The 19,669-nt window shown below is 44.2% G+C and overlaps 1 protein-coding gene across 1 annotated transcript in view; it reads left to right on the top strand.

Annotated features, from left to right (window-relative positions):
• Positions 1-5,184: 5,184 nt before the first annotated feature.
• Positions 5,185-19,669, top strand: part of casq2 (calsequestrin 2) — a 29,235-nt gene continuing 14,750 nt past the window's right edge. Inside the window, exons 1-4 of the mRNA XM_033033010.1 lie at positions 5,185-5,906; positions 6,424-6,508; positions 13,708-13,808; positions 16,843-16,954. Coding sequence (XP_032888901.1) covers positions 5,667-5,906; positions 6,424-6,508; positions 13,708-13,808; positions 16,843-16,954 — 538 coding nt within the window. The 5' untranslated portion in view covers positions 5,185-5,666. The remainder of the gene's footprint in view (positions 5,907-6,423; positions 6,509-13,707; positions 13,809-16,842; positions 16,955-19,669) is intronic.

Here is a 19,669-nt window from a genome sequence, read left to right as displayed (position 1 = left end):
TCTACACTGGCATCAGCCAATCTTCCCTGTCCCGCCTGCAACTGGTCCAAAATGCCGCAGTGACACTCCTGACGGGCACCCGAAAAAGGGACCACATCACCCCGATCCTGGCCTCTCTCCACTGGCTCCCTGTGCGGTTCCGAATAAATTTCAAGATCCTCCTTTATGTCTACAAAGCCCTTAATGGGCTTGCCCCCACCTCCATCAAAAGTCTGCTTACCCACCACACCACCTCCAGGTCCCTCAGATTGGCCGACTTGGGGTTACTGAACATCCCGCGGTCTAGGCATAAGCTCAGGGGCGACCGCGCCTTTGCGGTTGCAGCTCCTAGACTGTGGAACACCATCCCTCTTACAATCAGAACTTCTCCCTCCATCGACTCCTTTAAGTCGAGACTTAAAACTCATCTCTACTCCCAAGCCTTTCTTGACGTCCTCTGAGCGAGGTCTATATGTATGTAGTGATGTTTGTATTTAATCTATGAACCACTGTTGTATTACGTGCCTCCACCAATGTAAAGCACTTTGGCCAACGAGAGTTGTTTTTTAAATGTGCTATATAAATAAAAGTGACTTGACTTGACTTGACTTGATTCAACCCAATTTTCCTGCCTTCTCCCCATAACCCCTGACACCCTTACTAATCAAGTATCTGTCAAACTCCAACTTAAAAATACCCAATGACTTGGCCGCCACAGCTTTCTGTGGCGATGAATTCCACAGATTCACCACCCTTTGACTAAAGAAATTCCTCCTCATCTCCTTTTTAAAGGTACGTCCTTTTATTCTTAGGCAATGGCCTCTGGAGCTAGACTCCCATAAACGAACAAAAAAAAGAAATTAAAGAAAAAACAACATATTGTAAGGATAAACCAGGTTTGTAAACACAGTACTTAATAGATAATGAATAGACAAAAACATGGATGGGTGACGTTTTGGGTCAAACCCCTTCTTAGACATGTTCTTCAGAGATGGTGCCTGACCCGCTGAGTTACTCCGGCACTTTGTGTCCTTTTGTGTATTAATCTGGTGAGTGATAGGTGGCGATAGACACAAAGTGCTGGAGTAATTCTACATCTACATCTAAATCTACATCTGGGCAAGTGAAAGGTGGATAGAGACAAGCAAAGATCTTAGAGCAGGTGCTGGAATGATGCGTAAAATGTCAAATACTGGAGTAACTCGAGGAACTTAGATTTGCTCTAAGATCTTTGGAGACAAGGGGGTTTTGATTGACAGATGGGAGGACAGAGATGGGAAGAAATCAAAAGACTGTAAGATAAGGAGATAAGGACAGAACAGACATAAAATGACAAGTCAGAGGAAGGGATGTAGGTGAAAGGGAATAGGGGGAGGGGAAAAGGTTGTTGTATCGGAGGGAACTGCAGATGCTGATTACACCAAAGATAGACACAAAATTCTGGAGTAATTCAATGAGTCAGGCAGTATCCCTGGAGAAAAGGAATAGTTGACGTTTCGGTTCAAGATCCTTTAGACTGCATTGTAGTTGGGTAGTTACCTAAAGTGGAGTTTGATGTTCATACTGATGGGTTGTTAAATGGAATTAAAGGTGGCCAGAACCATAAATGGCAAAATAATACCTCCAAGAGGCATTTCACATCTTAAGCACGCGGGGAATGAGATCGTTAAAATTACTCTGGCGTCATAAAATGCAGGCAACCTGTAAGCTGTAAGTTTGTGCAGAAATATTCCAGTCAACAATAAAACCAATAAACCCAGTAAAAGGCATTTGTGCGTTCAGTCTCAGGTCTAAGGCTTAAGAAATCAACTGAGTGGTGAAACTGGAAGTGACATAGGCTTGAAACGTTTTAAGCTCTCAATTCCTGATATGGTTTGTTTGTTCAGTTCTTATTATATTTGTAAAGTGTGAAAGAATGCTGTTCATATTCAAAGCGCAGAGAGAGAGGCGGCTTTGCTTTTCTTTCCCAGGCCTCATCAACACAAATTATCATGGGAAAAAGTTAATAGATTGGAAAACTGCCAGTGATGGTACTACTCCAAGCCCATATCATTAGCACATTTTCATTATGCTAATATCATGCAATGTAAAATTGTCAATGAAGGGCATTGTCTGCATTTACAATGGCATTTAAAGATGTAAATAGCTGCAATGAAATGTTGTCCATTATCAATGGTGGTGAATAGCAGGACAAATACTGGGTCCGTCCACACAAGAAACTGGAATGATGAGTAAAATGTCAAATACTGGAGTAACTCGAGGAACTGCAGATGCTGGAATCTTGAGTAAAATACAAAGTGCTGGAGTAACCAGGGTGGCACAGTGGCACAGCAGTAGAGTTGCTGCCCTACAGTGCCAAAGTCTAATATTGACAATGGGTGCAGTCTGTACGGAGTTTGTGCGTTCTCCCTGTGACCGCGTGGGTTTCTCCCGGTGCTCCGATTTCCTCCCACACTCCAAAGACGTGCAGGTTTGTAGGTTAATTGGTGTTGGTAAATTGTCGCTAGTGTGCTGGATAATGTTAGTGTACATGGTTATCACTGGTCGGCATGGACTCGGTGGGCTGAAGGGTCTATTTCTGCGATGTATTTCTAAACTCTACACACAAGGAACTGCAAGTACTGAAATCTTGAAGTAAAGTACAAAGTGCTGGAGTAACTCAGGGAACTGCAGATGCTGGTATCTTGAGTAAAATACAACGTGCTGGAGTAATTCAAGAAACTGCAGATGCTAGAATCCTGAGTAAACTTCAAGGTGCTCGACTAATGCACAAGAACTGCCGATGCTGGAATCTTGAGTAAAGTATAAAGTGCTGGAGTAACTCAAGAAACTGCACGATGCTTGGCTCCTACACTTTGTATGTTACTGCATATGTCCAGTTGCTGCAAAACATACTCATGTGTGTGTTTTTTATCGTGCAAATAGAACTTCTAATCCAAGCACATAAAGACAAGGAGAGACTGAATTATTTTTTTAATGGGGACTAAATTTAGTTTTAGTTTATAATGCAATGAAAAAGAACTGTAGATGCTGGTTTTGTGTCTATCTTTATTTGAGTTTAGTTTAGTTTAGTTTGGAGAAACAGCGTGGAAACAGGCCTTTGGGCCCACTGAGTTCGCCGACCAACGATCACACATACACTACTTCTATCCTACACACTCTGTTTCAGCTTCCCTCTCCACCCCCACTACAATCAGTCTGAAGGAGGGTCATTACCTGTCCATTCCCTCGACAGATGCTGCCTGACCTGTTGAGTTGCTCCATCACTTTGTGTTTTACCTTAAGATTCCAACATCTGAAGTCCATGTTTGGATATGGATTGGCAGATGGTTGGACAAAGGTCAGAGATTAAAAAAACAAAAGGTAGTAAGATAACGGGAGAAGATGCCCGAGGAAGGAATATTGGTAGAAGGGGACCAATCTGGCTTCACATTTCATGCCTCTTTTCTCCTTTTAACTACCATTTGTCTTTTCATCTCTGGCTTTTGTCGACCCATTTGCTAATCAACCCCCTCACACCCTGATCCAAGATGGCGCCCACACCAGGAGACTCTTAGTGTGTTGGTCACAGAAGTGGATCTGCAATCACGCATTACAATTGTTCCACTCTTTTAAACCTCTATTCTAACAAATCTGTACACTGTGGACAGCTCAATTGTAATCATGTATAGTCTTATAGTGTCGAAGGTCCAGCTCACAGGATGGCGCTGTTACTCAGCTTTCAACAACCCTGCCCTGCTGTTCTGTTGTTCAAACCACCTGCTGTAGACCCTCACATTGGGACAGGCGATGGTTTATACCGGTCAGCCTGCTAGTTATTTATAGAACTCCCGACAATGCAGTGAGGTGCCTTTCTCCATGTGCATTGCGAATAGGCTTCCTCTAATGATCAATTAACTAAGTTAACTATTTACGTAAAACAAAACAAATTAAAGCACACATTGTTAACAACTTTCGTACTTGTTTCCTTGCTACACAAATTCAAGAGAGGGCAGCACAGTGGAGTAGTGGTAGAGTTGATGCTTTACGGCGCTAGGGACCCAGGCTTGTCCATAGAACCATCAGGTTATTACACACTACAACACATAAGTGTGTTTTATTGTCATGTCCCAAAATTATATATATTTATATATATATATACTAGCCCAAGTGGGACCCGTTGGGTCCCTGTTACCCCAAACGCAATATTCCACCACTCACCCATAGCCCCCGACTGCGTAGGCGTGGCTGACGAGTTCCCGTTGTGATGACAGAAATCCCCGTTGTGACGCGAGTGACGCCAACCCTCCCCAACTGCGCCTCGCCATCCCTCCTCCTCCATTCCCCCTTATCCCCGGCACTCCCTCCCCCTCCTTTTGACCCTCCCTCTTCTTTCCCCTCTCCTCCTCCCCTCCCCACTCCCTCGCTTACCTCTTCCTCCCACTCCTTTCCCCTACCCTCAGTCACTCTCTCCCTCCATAACCCCTCTCCCCTCCCTACCTCCCTCCTATCCCCCACCTCCCCCACTCCTCACCTCCCCCTATCCCACCCTCCCTCCTCACCTCCCCTACTGCCCTCCTCTCCCGGGTTTTTAGGTCAATTGGCCTCTGTAAATTGCCACTAGTGTGTGGGGAGGGGATGAGACTGTGGGATAACATAGAACTAGTGTGAACGGGTGATCAATGGTCAGCGTGGCACAAGGGCCTATTTCCATGCTGTATCTCTAAAATTACAACTTTAAATTCCAATCCCTGGCTCTTCATTCTTGCAACTACCACTTCAGATGCAGCTGGGATGACGACTATCCTAGTGAAATGCTTGTTTCAGATCACTGCAAGAGAATTTGACTTCCGTCATCCTAGGGGTAGGACATTGGCATTTGACTCAGTGGGCCAGAGGGCCTGTTTCCATGGATGTATCTCCAAAACTAAATCTAAAAACTAAAGAACAAGATTTAAAAAAATAGTTGAAATATGTAATATTATTTTGTAAATCATTGCATTGAATTAAATTAATTTTCTGCATTCTCGGGAAAAGATTGCAATTATATTTTTTACTCCATAATTTCATGTGTTTTTGCAGCAGTGAATAAAAAGGACAAGCAGATAGTGTGTGGCTGATCCGACAATGAACCCCCCAGCTTGATCTCCAGAGGATAGTCTATATAAAGTAGAACAGTGCAATCATAAAACCCCTCCCCCTCGCACGCAAAGAATTCCCTCCTCTTTCCTTGACCTCTCGACGTGACAAAATGGAAACATAATCAGCGGCCGGTGACAGTTGTTATGGGAGAAGGGGGGAGGTAATGATAATGCCAGCCTAATGCGTGGTCTCAACATCCGAAAGGTCAGTCCTCCCCTCCCCACCCCTCTGCCAAAAAAAAGAAACCATCAGAGTGAGGATAGCAAATCTCCTTTGGGCTCCTGCCTTTGCTCTTTTAGTCCCGTGTATTTATAGCTGGGAACAACTGTTACTTAAAATGGAGATTTAAATAGGAGGAGGTGGTATGTGTGCATTCACACCCTGCCTCTTATCTGTTCTTCCTTCATACGCTATCGTAACATGCCCCTCTTTCTCTCTCCCTGTTTCTCCGATCAGGGACTGTAAGCAGAACTGGAAGGGAAAGGCGAGGATATTTTTTTGGTTATCCCTACCTCTTTTGTTGTTCGTTTTGCTCTGTGAATAGTATATAAGTTTAACTTTTCCCAATGAAGGGCACTTGGCTATGCCTGGCCGTCTTCTCCCTGGCCTGCCTCTGCTGTAGGGCGGAAGACGGTCTCCACTTCCCCAGGTATGACGGAAAAGACAGAGTTGGCATCGTCGACATGAAAAACTACCAGAAGCTTTTGCAAAAGTACGACATCCTGTGCCTCATGTACCATCAGGCGGTACCTGCAGGAGATAAAGTTGCCCAGAAGCGCTTTGACCGGGCCGAGCTGGTGCTGGAGGTGAGGACATGTGTGTTTTCGAAATAGGTGATGGGGGGAAGTGGTGGAAGGGAAGAGGAAGGAGGGGTGGATGGTTGCAAAAAAATGTACATTACCCAGAGACTCACGGGAAAGATGATGTTTTAATATGTGTTTAAATACAAGAAGCTGAAGATGCTAAAACCTTGAACAAAACACCAAATGCTGGAGGAACTCAGCGGGTCAGGCAGCATCTGTGGAGGGAACGATAGACAGACTGGAGAAGGATCCCAAGTCGAAATGTCACCAGTCCATGCCTCCACAAATGCTGCCTGACCCGCCGAGTTCTGCCAGCACTTTGTGCTTTGATTTGGTTAAAAAGGTTCTCTGCTTGAGTGGTGTAAATAGTTAAATGTGTAGAAGGCAAAGTAAAGCACTGGAACTTCAAAGGCTGCGTGCCTTTCTCAGTCTGGCGTAGCAGAGATGTGCACAGTATAATATTCAAACATTCCCACCAACATATTCCTTTTACTTTTCTTCATTTTATATCTGGAGACAGATGGCAGCTCAGGTCCTGCAAGACAAAAACGTTGGATTCGGACTTGTCGATGAGAAGAAAGAAGCCAAGGTGGCAAAGAAACTGGGTGAGGAACAAAACGTCGGGTGAATTGGCATTTTACATTAACCTCTGCAGAGGTTTCGTTTAGTTTAGTTCAGAGATACAGCGCAGAAACAGGCCCTTCGGCCCACCGAGTCTGCACCGACCAGCGATCCCCGCACATTAACACTACCCTACACACACTAGGAACAATTTACATTTATACCAAGCCAATTTACCAACAAACCTGTATGTTTTTGGAGTGTGGCAGGAAACCGAAGATCTCGGAGAAAACCCATGGGTTCACAGGGAGAACGTACAAACTCCATACAGACAGCATGCGTAGTCGATATCGAACCTGGGTCTCCGGCGCTTCAAGCATTGTAAGGCAGCAACTCTACCGCTGTGCCACCATGCCGCCCGTGATAGAAACAAAATACTGGAGTAACTCAGTGGGTCAGGCAGCATCTCCAGAGAAAATAAATATATGACATTTCGGGTCGAGACCCTTCATCAGACTTCATCACCATCATCAGGGTCGGATGAAGGGTCTTAACCCAAAACAACACCTATTCCTGCCTGACCCACTGAGCTACTCCAGCATTTTGTGTCTATCTTCAGTGTAAACCAGCATCTGCAGTTCCTTCATACACATTTTGTCTGCAGAGGTGATTTCACCCAACTTACATGCCACTGCCATTGTAACCGTGGCCCCAGGCAGTCGCCACAGTTAGTTTTGTTTATTATTGTCGTGTGTACCAAGGTATAGAAACGCTTTTCTGTTGCGTGCTATCCAGTCAGCGGAAAGACTATATATGATTACAATCAAGCCATCCTCAGTGTACAGATAGAGGATAGGCAGAATAACGTGTAACATTAAATGCAAGATCTAGTACAGTCCGATTAAAGATAGCCAGAGGGTCGGTGGTAGGTCAGGACTGCTCTCTAGCTGGTTCAGTTGCCTGATAACAGCTGAGAAGCCGTTGGCCCTGAATGTGGAGGTGTTTGTATTTAAATTGCTTTTCAAAGAGAGACTAAGAAAGCTAACAAACCGTTTCCTTTTTAAATTCTGTGTCCACAGCCATCCTTCCTGTGGGGGTTGGAGCTTAAAAATGCTCTTAAAATCATCATCCCTGGAAGGTGCTGATTACCACGTTTGATTTTGTTTCCCCACACTTGTCCAGAGTAGCTTTCATGATCATTGATTGATTCATTGATTGATTGATCTAAGGATACAGCATAGAAACTGGCCCTTCGGCCCACCCAGTCCACGCCGACCATCGAGCACTTGTTCCCGCGCGGTCAGAGGGACAATGTGCAAACTGCACATATATAACATCCGAGGTCAGGTTCAAACCCGCGACCATGGCGCTGTGAGGCAGCGGCTCTCCTCACTGCGCCACTTTGCCGCCAACATCATATTTATCATAGTCATGGAGTGATACAGTGTGGAAACAGGCCCCTCGGCCCAACTTGTCCACACTAGTACAATGTCCCAGTTACACTAGTACCACCTAAACGATGGGGTAGTCCCAGCCTCAACTACCTCTTCTGGCAGCTTGTTCCATACAACCACCACCCTTTGTTATTTATGAAAGGATGTAAATAAGGGTATTGTGTCTGTTGTAAGACCTTTTTCTGAATTTTGTATGTCCTGCAGCTGATCTACCATAAATCTATAGAGTTAAGAGACAGTAGATTCCTTCACCAGTATTAGTTAAATAAATCGTGCAGTCCTTTAGTGTAGTTTAGTTCAGAGATACAGCGTGGAAACAAGCCCTTTGGTCCACCAAGTCCACGCCGACCAGCCATTCCCATACACAAGCACTATCCTACACACTCACTAGGGATCATTTTTACCGAAGCCAATTAACCTATAAACCTGTTTGTCTTTGGAGTGTGGGAGAAAACCAGAGCACCCAGAGAAAACCCACGCAGTCAAGGAAGAAGGTATAAACTCTGTTTAGATAGCCCTATAATCAGGATCGAACCCAGGTCTCTGGCGCTGAAAAGCAACAACTCTACCTCTGCACCACCTTGCGACCCCGAATTTAATTTATTGATTTGCCAGTTAGTTTGCTGTGTGTATCTTGGCCTGTTTTCTTCTCTGTAAAGTGAAATATGATGCTTTTAAAATGTGTTTATATAAAGTGTACCTGCCTTAAATGTACATTGACAGTTGCAATGGTGGTCTAGTAGAGTTGGCTTTAGACATGGGTGGAGATAAATGTGGTTTTGGCATCATGTTTAGCACAGACATTGTGGGCAGAAGGGCCTGTTCCTGTGCTGTACTGTTCTTAGCTCTAAGCAGGCTATCATGAGACAGGGAGTTATCCCACCAACTGTGGCAACTCCTATTCAGCGTCTGAACAAGCCTGCACCATAAGGTGTGACCTACACACAGTAATCAATGCTGAATGAGCCAAAGGCAAGCTCAAGCAATGCTTAGAGAGGTTTAGACAATGAACAATCAGAAAAATGATTGCAATAAAGAAGTAGGAACAGAATGGACTAATTAGGGATAGCCAGCACGGCTTTGTTTAGTTTAGTTTAGAGATACAAGGCAGAAACAGGCCCTTCGCCCCATCGAGTCCATGCCGACCAACAAACCACGTACACTAGCACTATCCCACACACTATGGACACTTTACAATTTTTACCAAAGACAATTAACCTACAAACCTGTAAGTTTTTGGAGACTGGGAAGAAACCGGAGCACCCAGGGAAAGCCCATGCAGTCACAGGAAGAAGGTACAAACTCCATCTAGCAGCACCCTTAATCAGGATTAAACCTGCTTCTCTGGTGCTATAATGCAATAACTCTACCAGTGCACCACCGTTCCACCCTGTACATGGTAGGTCGTGTCTCACTAACTTGATTGCGTTTTTAGTGGAAGTGACAAAGGAGATTGATGAAGGTAGTGCGGTGGATTTTGTGTACGTGAATTTGAGTAAGGCTTTTGATAAGGTCCCTCATGTAGGTTGATCCACAAGATTAAGATGTATGGGATTCATGAAGACTTGGTTGTATGGATTCAGAACTGGTTTAGGCATAGAAGTCAGAGGATTGTGGTGGAAGGTAAATAGTTTGGCTGGAGGTCTGAGGCCAGTGGAGTTCCACAGGGATCTGTGCTGGGACCTCTGCTGTTCGTGATATATATATATACAAATGACCTTGACGTAAATGTAGATGGGTTGGTGAGTAAATTTGCTGACTACACCAAAATTGGAGGAGTTGTGGACAGTGAGGACGGCTGTTCTTAGTGGAGGAGTGAATTCAGAAGAGATGAGACAAAACGAAAGTGGAGATCGGAGAGAATGAGGGGCTTTTCCGGGGAGAAATCTTGGTGAATGTACGAAATCAATAGACAATGCTCACTTTAAAAGTAACATGATTGGAGTGGAACAGGGTAAAGAATGGTGAAAGGCCAGGGAAGTAATGTAGGTTCTACATTGTCGTCTTAGTAGTAATGGTGATGGTTAGTGTATTCACAGGAGGAGGCTATAGTAGGCGACAAAGACTCATCAGGCTTGAGAACCTGAAGGGCATCACAGTGGTGCAATGGGTAGAGCCACTGCCTCATAGCAACAGAGACCCGGGTTCGATCCTGACCTCCCACATTCCAAAGATGTGCAGGTTTGTAGGTTAACTGTCTTCTGTAAATAGTGTAGGCTTCTGTGTAGGATAGACCTAGTGTGAACAAGTGATCGATGGCCGGCTTAGCCTTGATGGGTCGAAGGGCCTGTTTCCATGCTGATTCACTAAACTAAACACTGCAACAATAAATGACCACTGCTCCACCTTTCATTATCAACAGTTGATTCCATGCCGCCGTTCATGTTGCAACAGTAGTCAATGTTTAGACATGGCTTGTCTGAAGGCATCAAAGATGATTCCCAACCACAATAATTGGGATGGCCACATGATGGATTACTGTCAAGCAACATATTTGACATTAGTCATAGAGTTATACTCATCCAGCATGGAAATAGGCCCACCGCCCAACACGTCCATGCCAACCAAGATGTCCCAACTAACTAAGTCCCATTTGCCTGCATTCGGACCTTTTCTGTCCATGTACCTGTCCGAGTGTCTATTTAATGTTGTTCTAGTACCTGCCTCAACTACCTCCTCTGGCAGCTTATTCCATATACCTACCATCCTCTGTGAAAAAGCTGCCCCTCAAGTTCCTATGAAATCTTACCTGTCTCACCTATGTCTTCTGGTTCTTGATTCCTCTTCCCTGGATAAATAAAAACCTGTGCATTCACGCTACCTATTCCCTCATGATCTTGTACACCTATATAACATCACTCCTCAGCCTCCTGCATTCCAAGGAATAAAGTCCTAGTTTACCCAACCACTCCCCGCAGCTCAGGTCCGCGAGTCCTGGCAACATCCTCCTAGGATGTCGCTAGGCATTGAAGGATATTCACCATCTGTGTAAATTTAATTTATTGAGATATTAATTTGAAATATAAGAAATGTAAAACTTGTAAAATCAATAATATTTTAACATTTAAGTAAATGCTTCTAATCCAATCGTTCTTTCCACCCATTTCACTTTATAAGCATGACGTGGCAATAAATTCACTGATTCTAATTCTCAGCCCAGCTTGTTCAGTCTGATCAACTAAGAAGATACATATGTTTGACGTCCTCTCAAATCCTTGGTTTCATTTGCTGTAACTTCTGACATAATATGACTATGATTAAATGAATGAGGGCAAAGTAAGATTGAGTGATTGATCGATGGATGGATCGATCGATGGATTGATCGATGGGTCTGCTGATAGCTCAGTTGGTCAGTTGATTGATTGATTGAGTGATTGAACGATCGGTCGATTGATTGATTGATTGATTGATTGATTGATTGATTGATTGATCGATTGATTGATTGATTGATTGATTGATTGATTGATTGATTGCTTGCTTGATTGATTGATGGATGGGTGGATACAGGCCCTTCAGCCCACTGAGCCCATGTTGACCATCGATCACCTGTTCACACTAGTTGTACATTATCCCACTTTCTCATCCACTCCCTACACACTTAGGACACTTTACAGAGGACCAATTAACCTACAAACCCGCACGTCTTTGGGATGTGGGAGGAAATTGGGCCTGTCACAGGGTGAATGTGCAAACGCCGCACATAGACAGCACCCGAGATTAGAATCGAACCCCGGTCTCTGGTGCTGTGAGGTAGCGGCTCTACCAGCTGCGCCACTGTGCATGATTGGAATCGAGGATCATAGTGCGGAGGTGGTGTGTGTTCCATCTTTTCAGACGTTACACATTCTGTTGATAACAAACGGAAGGAATCTGAAAAATCCTTAATGGCTTTTGAGTTATTTATTACGCTGCCCATTACTGCGGGACTGGGGTATTATGACTCTGTACTCCGTCTATCTCAAGGAAACACACATAGAAATAAAGACAGACGTTGCTGAAAATAATTTTAGATGAGTTTACTCATTGCAATTTTATTGAATAGTTGCATTTGAAATAGAATCATACAGCACAGAAACTGGCCCAGCCCAACTCGTCCATATCAACCAAGGCGCCCCTTCTAAGCTAGTTCTATTTCCCGCGTTTGGCCCACATCCATCCAAACCTTTCCCATCCATGCACTCGTCAAAGTGTCTTTTAAATGTACATCCATATTTATAACTTGGTTTAATTTGTATCAATAACCACATGAGAGCTTTAGAGTTTAGTTTAGAGATACAGCAGGTAAACAGGTCCTTCGGCCCACCAAGTCCATGCAGGGAAATGATCTCCCATATACTAGTTCTATCCACACATTTACAGAGCACACAGAGAAAACCCACGCAGTCACAGGGAGAACGTGTATACTCCGTAAAGGCAGCATCAATAGTCAGGATCAAACCCAGGTTTCTGGCACTGTGAGGCAGCAACTCTATCCCCGCACCTATGTGCCACACCTTATTGTTTTTCTGGGGGGGAGTGGGATGGGGAGAATGCTATCGGATCATTTAAAAAAATACCATTAAAAATCAAGTTTTTTTTGCGCCTTAATATAAAAGTTATTTTACGGAGAAGAATTTTATGGGTGACAGTACTGTACCCGTGGTCAAGATCAAACCCAGTTTTAATTTTAGAGATACAGCGTGGGAACAGGCCCTTTGGCCCACCAAGAGCGCGTAGTACACTAGTTCTATCCCACACATGAGGGACAATTTGTAGAAGCCAACTAACCTGTCTTTGGAATGTGGAAATGTGGAGCATCTGGGGAAAACTCACGCGGTCACAGGGAGAACATACAAACTCGTTAAGGGCCTGTCCCACTTATGTGTCCTTGGCACGCAAATTACGCGACATCGTGGTCGCGTTGAGCCGCGATGGTCCTGCGAAGGTCGGGCGCGATTACATGCGTACACACAGCCGTCTGGAGCGTGTGACGTCATTTGAAGATGGACACAAAGCTGGAGTAACTCAGTGGAACCGTCAGCATCTCTGGAGAGAAGCAATGGGTGAGGTTTCGTGTCGAGACTCTTCTTCAGTCTGAAAAGAAGGGTCTTGACCCGAAACGTCACCCATTGCTTCTCCCCAGAGATGCTGCCGGTCCCGCTGAGTTACTCCAGCATCTTGTGTCTATCTTCAATTTTCTTGGCCCCGCTCTGGGAGTAGAAGTGGGGGCGGATCCGGACCGCAACGGCCGTGAGCCGTGAGCCCCAGGCCGAGTTCGGCGATCGTTTGCCTGCTTCTGCTGCTGTTGAAGGTGAGACATTGCGTCGCACCAGGGTCTTGGGCCTGTCCCAATTTGGCTATCAGTTACGCGACAGGCCGTTGGCGCGCAAAGATTTCTTTCACTACAAAAATTTCGGAGCTCCGTACAATGTCGCGCACAACTACATACCCCTCCGCGCTTCTAAGTGGGACCGCCCCCGCATGGCCATACAATGCCCGTACGCCTCAACACGACCACGAGGTCACGTAATTTGCGTGCCAAGGACACGTAAGTGGGACAGGCCCTTTACAGACAGCAGCCGAGGTCAGGATCGAACCCGGGTCTCTGGTGCTGTAAGGCAGCAATTCTACCTCTGTGGCACTGTGCCGCTCAATGATAATCTCTTACTCGGTTATAACAGACAATCAGCAATGATGGACACCATTACCCCCCCCCCCGCCATAGTCTGTTATAACCAGGGTTTACTGTACATTGTAGTAGTCTGACCTAACCATTCTCTATTCCACTTACAGTTCCTGTTTCTTCACAGGTCTGATAGAACTTGGGAGTGTGTATATCTTTAAAGGCGATCACCTGATTGAGTATGATGGTGAGCTGTCTCCTGATGTCCTGGTATCATTTCTTCTAGACGTGAGTAAAATAACAATCATTGACACTATTGCCTTGTGTGGCCTTATTTTCATGATTAACATGTTTTGTTTTCTCAATTTTGTATTCCATGGTCTCATGGTCATAGGCGCCTTGCCCATATCTACATGTTATTCATAGCTGTGTTTAGTTTAGTTTAATTGAGTTTAGTTTATTGTCACCTGTACCGAGGTACAGTGATAAGCTTTTGTTGCGTGCTAACCAGTCAGCAGAAAGATAATACATGATTACAATCGAGCCATCCACAGTGTACAGATACAGGTTAAAGGGAATAACGTTTAGTGCAAGATAAATTCCAGTAAAGTCTAATTAAAGATAGTCTGAGGGTCCCCAATGAGGTAGATGGGAGATCAAGACCACTCCCCCGTTGGTGATAGGATGGTTCAGTTGCCTGATAACAGCTGGGAAGAAACTGTCCCTGAATCTGGAGGGATGCATTTTCACACTTCTATCAAAGGTATCAAAGGTATTTTATTGGTCACATTCACATACACCTAGGTGTAGTGAAGTGAAATGCTTCTTGCCATTTTGCAGCACATAAAAAAAGAATACAGACATAACATTAATAAGAGTTTTAAACATAAAGAACATCCCCCCACAATGGTTCCCATTATGAGGGAAGGCACAAAGTCCAGTCCCCAACCCCAGTTCACCCATAGTCGGGCCTATTAAGGCCTCCACAGTTGCCTCTACGGAGGCCCGATGTTCTAGGCCGTTCTCGCTGGGTGATGTTGCTCCGGCGTCGGGAGAGTCCTCTCAGCGGCTTGGGAACCCTGGAACGGCCGCTTCCGTACTGGAGGCCGCGGCTTCCGAAGCCAACAAGGCCGCGCCGGTTGGAGCTCCACAACTGGCGATCTCATCTAGAGATCCCAGGCTCCCGGTGTAAAGTTCAGCGCCGCGGCCCGCAGCTGGTCGCTCCACAGACCCGCAGCTCCGCGATGTTTTCCTCAGCGATCTTCAGCTCACCGGAGCTCCAGCGCGGCAACCCGGGCAAGGCATCGCCCGCTCCGCGATAGCGCTCCAGCGCTGTGCCGTCGCCGAAGCCGACACAGTACCTCTTGCCTGATGGGAGAGGGGAGAAGAGGGAGTGTCCTCTAAAGAGAGACTTTAGATTAAACATTTGTTTAAGCACCTCTATGACATCACATAGGTACCACACATTCTGGCACAATGGGTGACACAGCAGCGCAGTAGCTGCCTTAGTGCCAGAGACCCGTGTTTGATCTTAACCTCGGTGCTCTCTGTGTGGAGTTTGTACGTTTTCTCCGTGACAGTGTGGGGTTTTCTCTGGTTTCCTCCCACACCCCAAAGACCTGCAGGTTTGCAGATTAATTGGCCTCGGTAAATTGTCTCTAGTGTGTAGGGATTGGATGAGAAAGCAAGATAACATAGAACTCGGCACGGACTGAAGGGTCTGTTTCCACGCTGTATCTCTAAACTAAACTAAACACATAATTTCTACCTGGGTACACAAAAATGCTGGAGAAACTCAGCGGGTGCAGCAGCATCCATGGAGTGAAGGAAACGTTTCAGGCCGAGAAGGGCTTTGGCCCGAAATGTTGCCTATTTCCTTCGCTCCATAGATGCTGCTGCACCCGCTGAGTTTCTCCAGCATTTTTGTGTACCTTCGATTTTCCAGCATCTGCGGTTCCTTCTTAAACACATAATTTCTACCTCCCTGGCTCCACAACGACCAACCTTTGATAAGATAAAAACAGCACATTATCCATAATTATCTTATATCCAAATAGCTTATCATTGAAATAAGGCACAGGGGATGTCAGAAACAAAATTGACCACTTTGCACCTGTGCAGCCTCCAGGAATAGTGTCTACACTCAGAATCACAGCTGGACATGTCAATAAATCAATTCATATCTTGTGGTTAAAAAGAGCGTGTTGGATTTGCGGTTATGAATAACATTGGGAGTTACAGGTTGAGGAACAGATGGCTGTGAGCCGATAATACCAAAGCTGCACAACGTAAAATGGGAGGAGACACAAGGAGCTGCAGGTGTGGTTTACAAAAAAAACAAAACAAAGTGCTGGAGTAACCCAGCGGGTCAGGCGACATCTCTGGAGAACATGGATAGGTGACATGCCAGATCCTCCAAGACTACATTAGGACATAGAACATAGAAAAGTACAGCATAGGAACAGGCCATTCGGCCCACAATGTGTGTGCCGGACATGATGTCAAGATAAACTGATCAGGAGCCCTCCATGAATATGGTATTCCATGTAGATAATAGAATAGAAAACTGTCTCTTTAAATGAACAGCCTATCTTTTATTAATCCATCCAGACCCCCCCCCCACAAGCATAATTAAAAACAGGGCTTCTTACTGGAGACACAATGAACAGCAGATACTGGAATTTTGAGCAAATCACAAAGTGCTGGAGGAACTCAGTGGATCAGGCATCATCTGTGGAGGGACGAAGGGTCCCGACCTGAAACATCATAGGTCCATTCCCTCCACAGATGCTGCTTGACCTACTAAGTTCCTCCAGCACTGTGTGTTATGCTCAAGATTCCAGCATCTGCAGTTCCTTGTGTCTTCATTTACAAACATGTTTAGCTCGGAATTTTGTGGGTACGATATTATAGACTTAGTTTAGTTTACTTCAGTTCAGTTTAGTTTAGTTTATTGTCATGTGTACCGAGATACAGTGAAAAGCTTTTTGTTGCATGCAAACCAGTCAGCGGTAAGACTGTGTACAGATACAGGATACAAGGGAATAATATTTAGTGCAAGATAAAGTTCAGTAAAGTCCGATTAATGGTAGTTCAGGGGTCTTCAATGAGGTTGATAGTAGCTCAAGCCTGCTCTCTAGTTGTTGGTAGGATGGTTCAGTTGCCTGTTAACAGCTGGGAAGAAACTGTCTCTGAATCTGTAGGTATGCGTTTTCACGCATCTGTACTGCTTGCCTGATGGGAGAGGGGAGAGGGGAGAAGAGGGAATGAGAGAGGGGTGAAGAAGATGTGATGTTTTAACAAAGCTGGTTTTTGACAACAGGTGACTGAAGACCCTGTGGAACTTATCGAAACCCGGGCAGAGGTTCGATCTTTCGAGAGGACAGATGAAGTTATTAAATTGATTGGATACTTTAAAAGTGAATCTTCTGAAAGTGAGTTACCACAAACATTTCCCTCTCCCCAGGACCCGTGGTGCTGATGTACATTTCGACGGAAAGATTTCACTTTAAAAGTTAAAAGATTTAGCCTTAAATGTTCTTTTAAGGATCCCTTAGCTGTTAAATTTTTAGCAGTTTGGTTTAGTTTCAGTTTAGTTTAGAGATTCAGCGCAGAAACAGGCCCATCGGCCCACCCTGTCTGTGCTGGCCATCTACTAGCACTATCCTACACACTAGTGACAATTTACAATGGTTACCAAAGCCAATTTGATCCTTCCTACATACAAGGAACGATTTACAGAAGGCAAGTAACCTACAAACCTGAATGCCTTTCGAATACAGGTGCACCTGGATAAAACCTACATAGTCACGGGGAGAATGTATAAACTCTGTACAGACAGCACCCATAGTCAGGATTGAACCTGGGTCTCTGACATGTAAGGCAGCAACTCTTCCGCTGTCAGTTTAGAGATACAACATGGAAACAGGCCCTTAGGCCCACCGAATTCAAGCTGACCATTGATCACCCGTTCACACTCGTTCTATGTTATCCCACTACCTATCTGTGTTATTGACTCTCTACACACAAGGGCAGTTTACAGAGGACAAATTAACCCACAAACCCGCACGTCCTTGGGATGTGGGAGGAAACCGGAGCACTCAGAGGAAACCCACTCGGTTACGGGGAGAACATGCAAACATGAGTATGGGATTGAACACAGGTCTGTACCCCGTGTAGCTATGAAGCACGCCACGTGACACCAGCTCATTGGGCTACTGGCGGAAGTGGGAGGGCAGTGCAACAAGAGCCTCGGTCCGCTATAACCGAAATCCGCTATATCGAGGTCCCTTATTGCGAACGTTTACTGGACTTTTACATAACGTTGAGGTCTAAACAAAATGGAACTTCTGGTCATTGCTAAAGTTTTGTGAATGTATTTAAATCCACTGTAAATCTCGTGAATCTATGCTTTATAGAAACTTGTTCTGTGAGCGAAATACAAAACATCATTAAACTTGAAGAGATCCACAAACACAGCGTGGTATAAGATAATCATAGAGTCATACAGCAAAGAAACAGACCCTTCAACCTAAATCATCCCTCTAAACCTTTCCTATCCATGTACCTGTCCAAGTGTCTTTTAAATGCTGTTATAGTAAGTGCCTCCTGTGGCAGCTAGTTCCATATACCCACTGCCCTCTGAGAGAAAAAGTTGCCCTTCAGGTTTCCTATACTTGGTTAGCGTTAAGCCCATAAAGTATGAAGTAGAGTTTAGAATTTAGTTTATTTATTGTCACGTGTACCAAGGTAGAGTGAATTTTAAATGTTTTTGTTGCGTGCTATCTAGTCAGTGAAAAGACAATACATGATTACAATGAAGTAGTCCACAGTGCTTTAATGAGGCTACTACTTTAATTGAGGCATTAATCTGATAACATCTTCTCTTAAAATAATAATCAGAGTTATTTTTTAGTTTAGTTTAATTTATTGTCACGTGTATCGAAGCACAGTGAATAGCTTTTTGTTGTGTGCTAACCAGTCAGCGGAAATACTATACATAATTACAGTCAGGTCGTCCACAGCAAAGATACTAGATCTTTGGTCCACAGTGAACAGATTCATGTTGAAGGGAAAAACATTTCGTGCAAGATAAAATCCAGTAAAATCCAATTTGAACAAATCTGTTTGTACAGTCATTTCTATTTTGTCATTTTGCAGAACAAATATAACTCAAATTACCGAAAGGAATATTGGGGCCAGTTTTGACACCTCTGAAAATCAATCTTAAAACTAGAATGCTGTAAAATATTAACATTGCTTCGCAAAAGTTCTAAAAAAGGTACTGGTCTGACTGGTTGCCTGATTTTAAAATAGTTAGAACCAAAATCTCATTGTTTGGATTCTTGAAATTGGTAAAATATTCCCTGGTGATGTATTAAGCAGCTGCAGGTTACACGATAGCCTGTCCTTTCATTGCCTGAAGTCCTCCATCCATTATCAGTCTGCTTTACTGAGACCACTGAGAGTCATGTTTTAACTCTGATGCCTTATATCATTCGCCAATTATGCCCATGGAAAAAATAGCAGCAATTTATGATGTATAATATTACTCTCAGTTGGTTAAAGGGGAACCTTTTTTTTAAATATCTTTTAAGTTTGTTTGTAATGCATGATTTGTAATTGTTAATTCAATGTATACAGTATGTGTATATATATATATATATATATATATATATATGATTTATATGATCAATGATTATATACATATTTATGATTAATATATATATATATATATATATTAGAATTATTTATTGTAGGCATCATTATTAACAGTTGCTCCTGCCATAGAGTCATATAGTCAGAGACATGCAGTGTGGAAACAGGCCCTTCAGCCCAACTTACCCATGCCAACCAACATATTCCATCTACACTTGTCCCACCTGCCTGCATTTGGCCCACATCCCTCTAAACCAGTCCTATCCATATACTTGTCCAAATGTTTTTTAAACGTTGTGATAGTGCCTGTCTCAACTACCTCCTCTGGCAGCTCGTCCATTTACCTACCAACCTTTGTGTAAAACGGTTGCCCCTCAGGTTTCTGTTAAATCTTTTCCCCCTCAATTTAAACCTCTGGTTCTCAATTCCCCTTCTCTGGGTAAACGACACTGTGCATTTACCCTATCTATTCCTCTCATGAGCTTATACAC

Source organism: Amblyraja radiata, chromosome 14, assembly GCF_010909765.2.
Source record: "Amblyraja radiata isolate CabotCenter1 chromosome 14, sAmbRad1.1.pri, whole genome shotgun sequence".
NCBI classification, from domain to species: domain Eukaryota; kingdom Metazoa; phylum Chordata; class Chondrichthyes; order Rajiformes; family Rajidae; genus Amblyraja; species Amblyraja radiata.
This window is presented reverse-complemented; position numbering and strand designations above follow the sequence as displayed.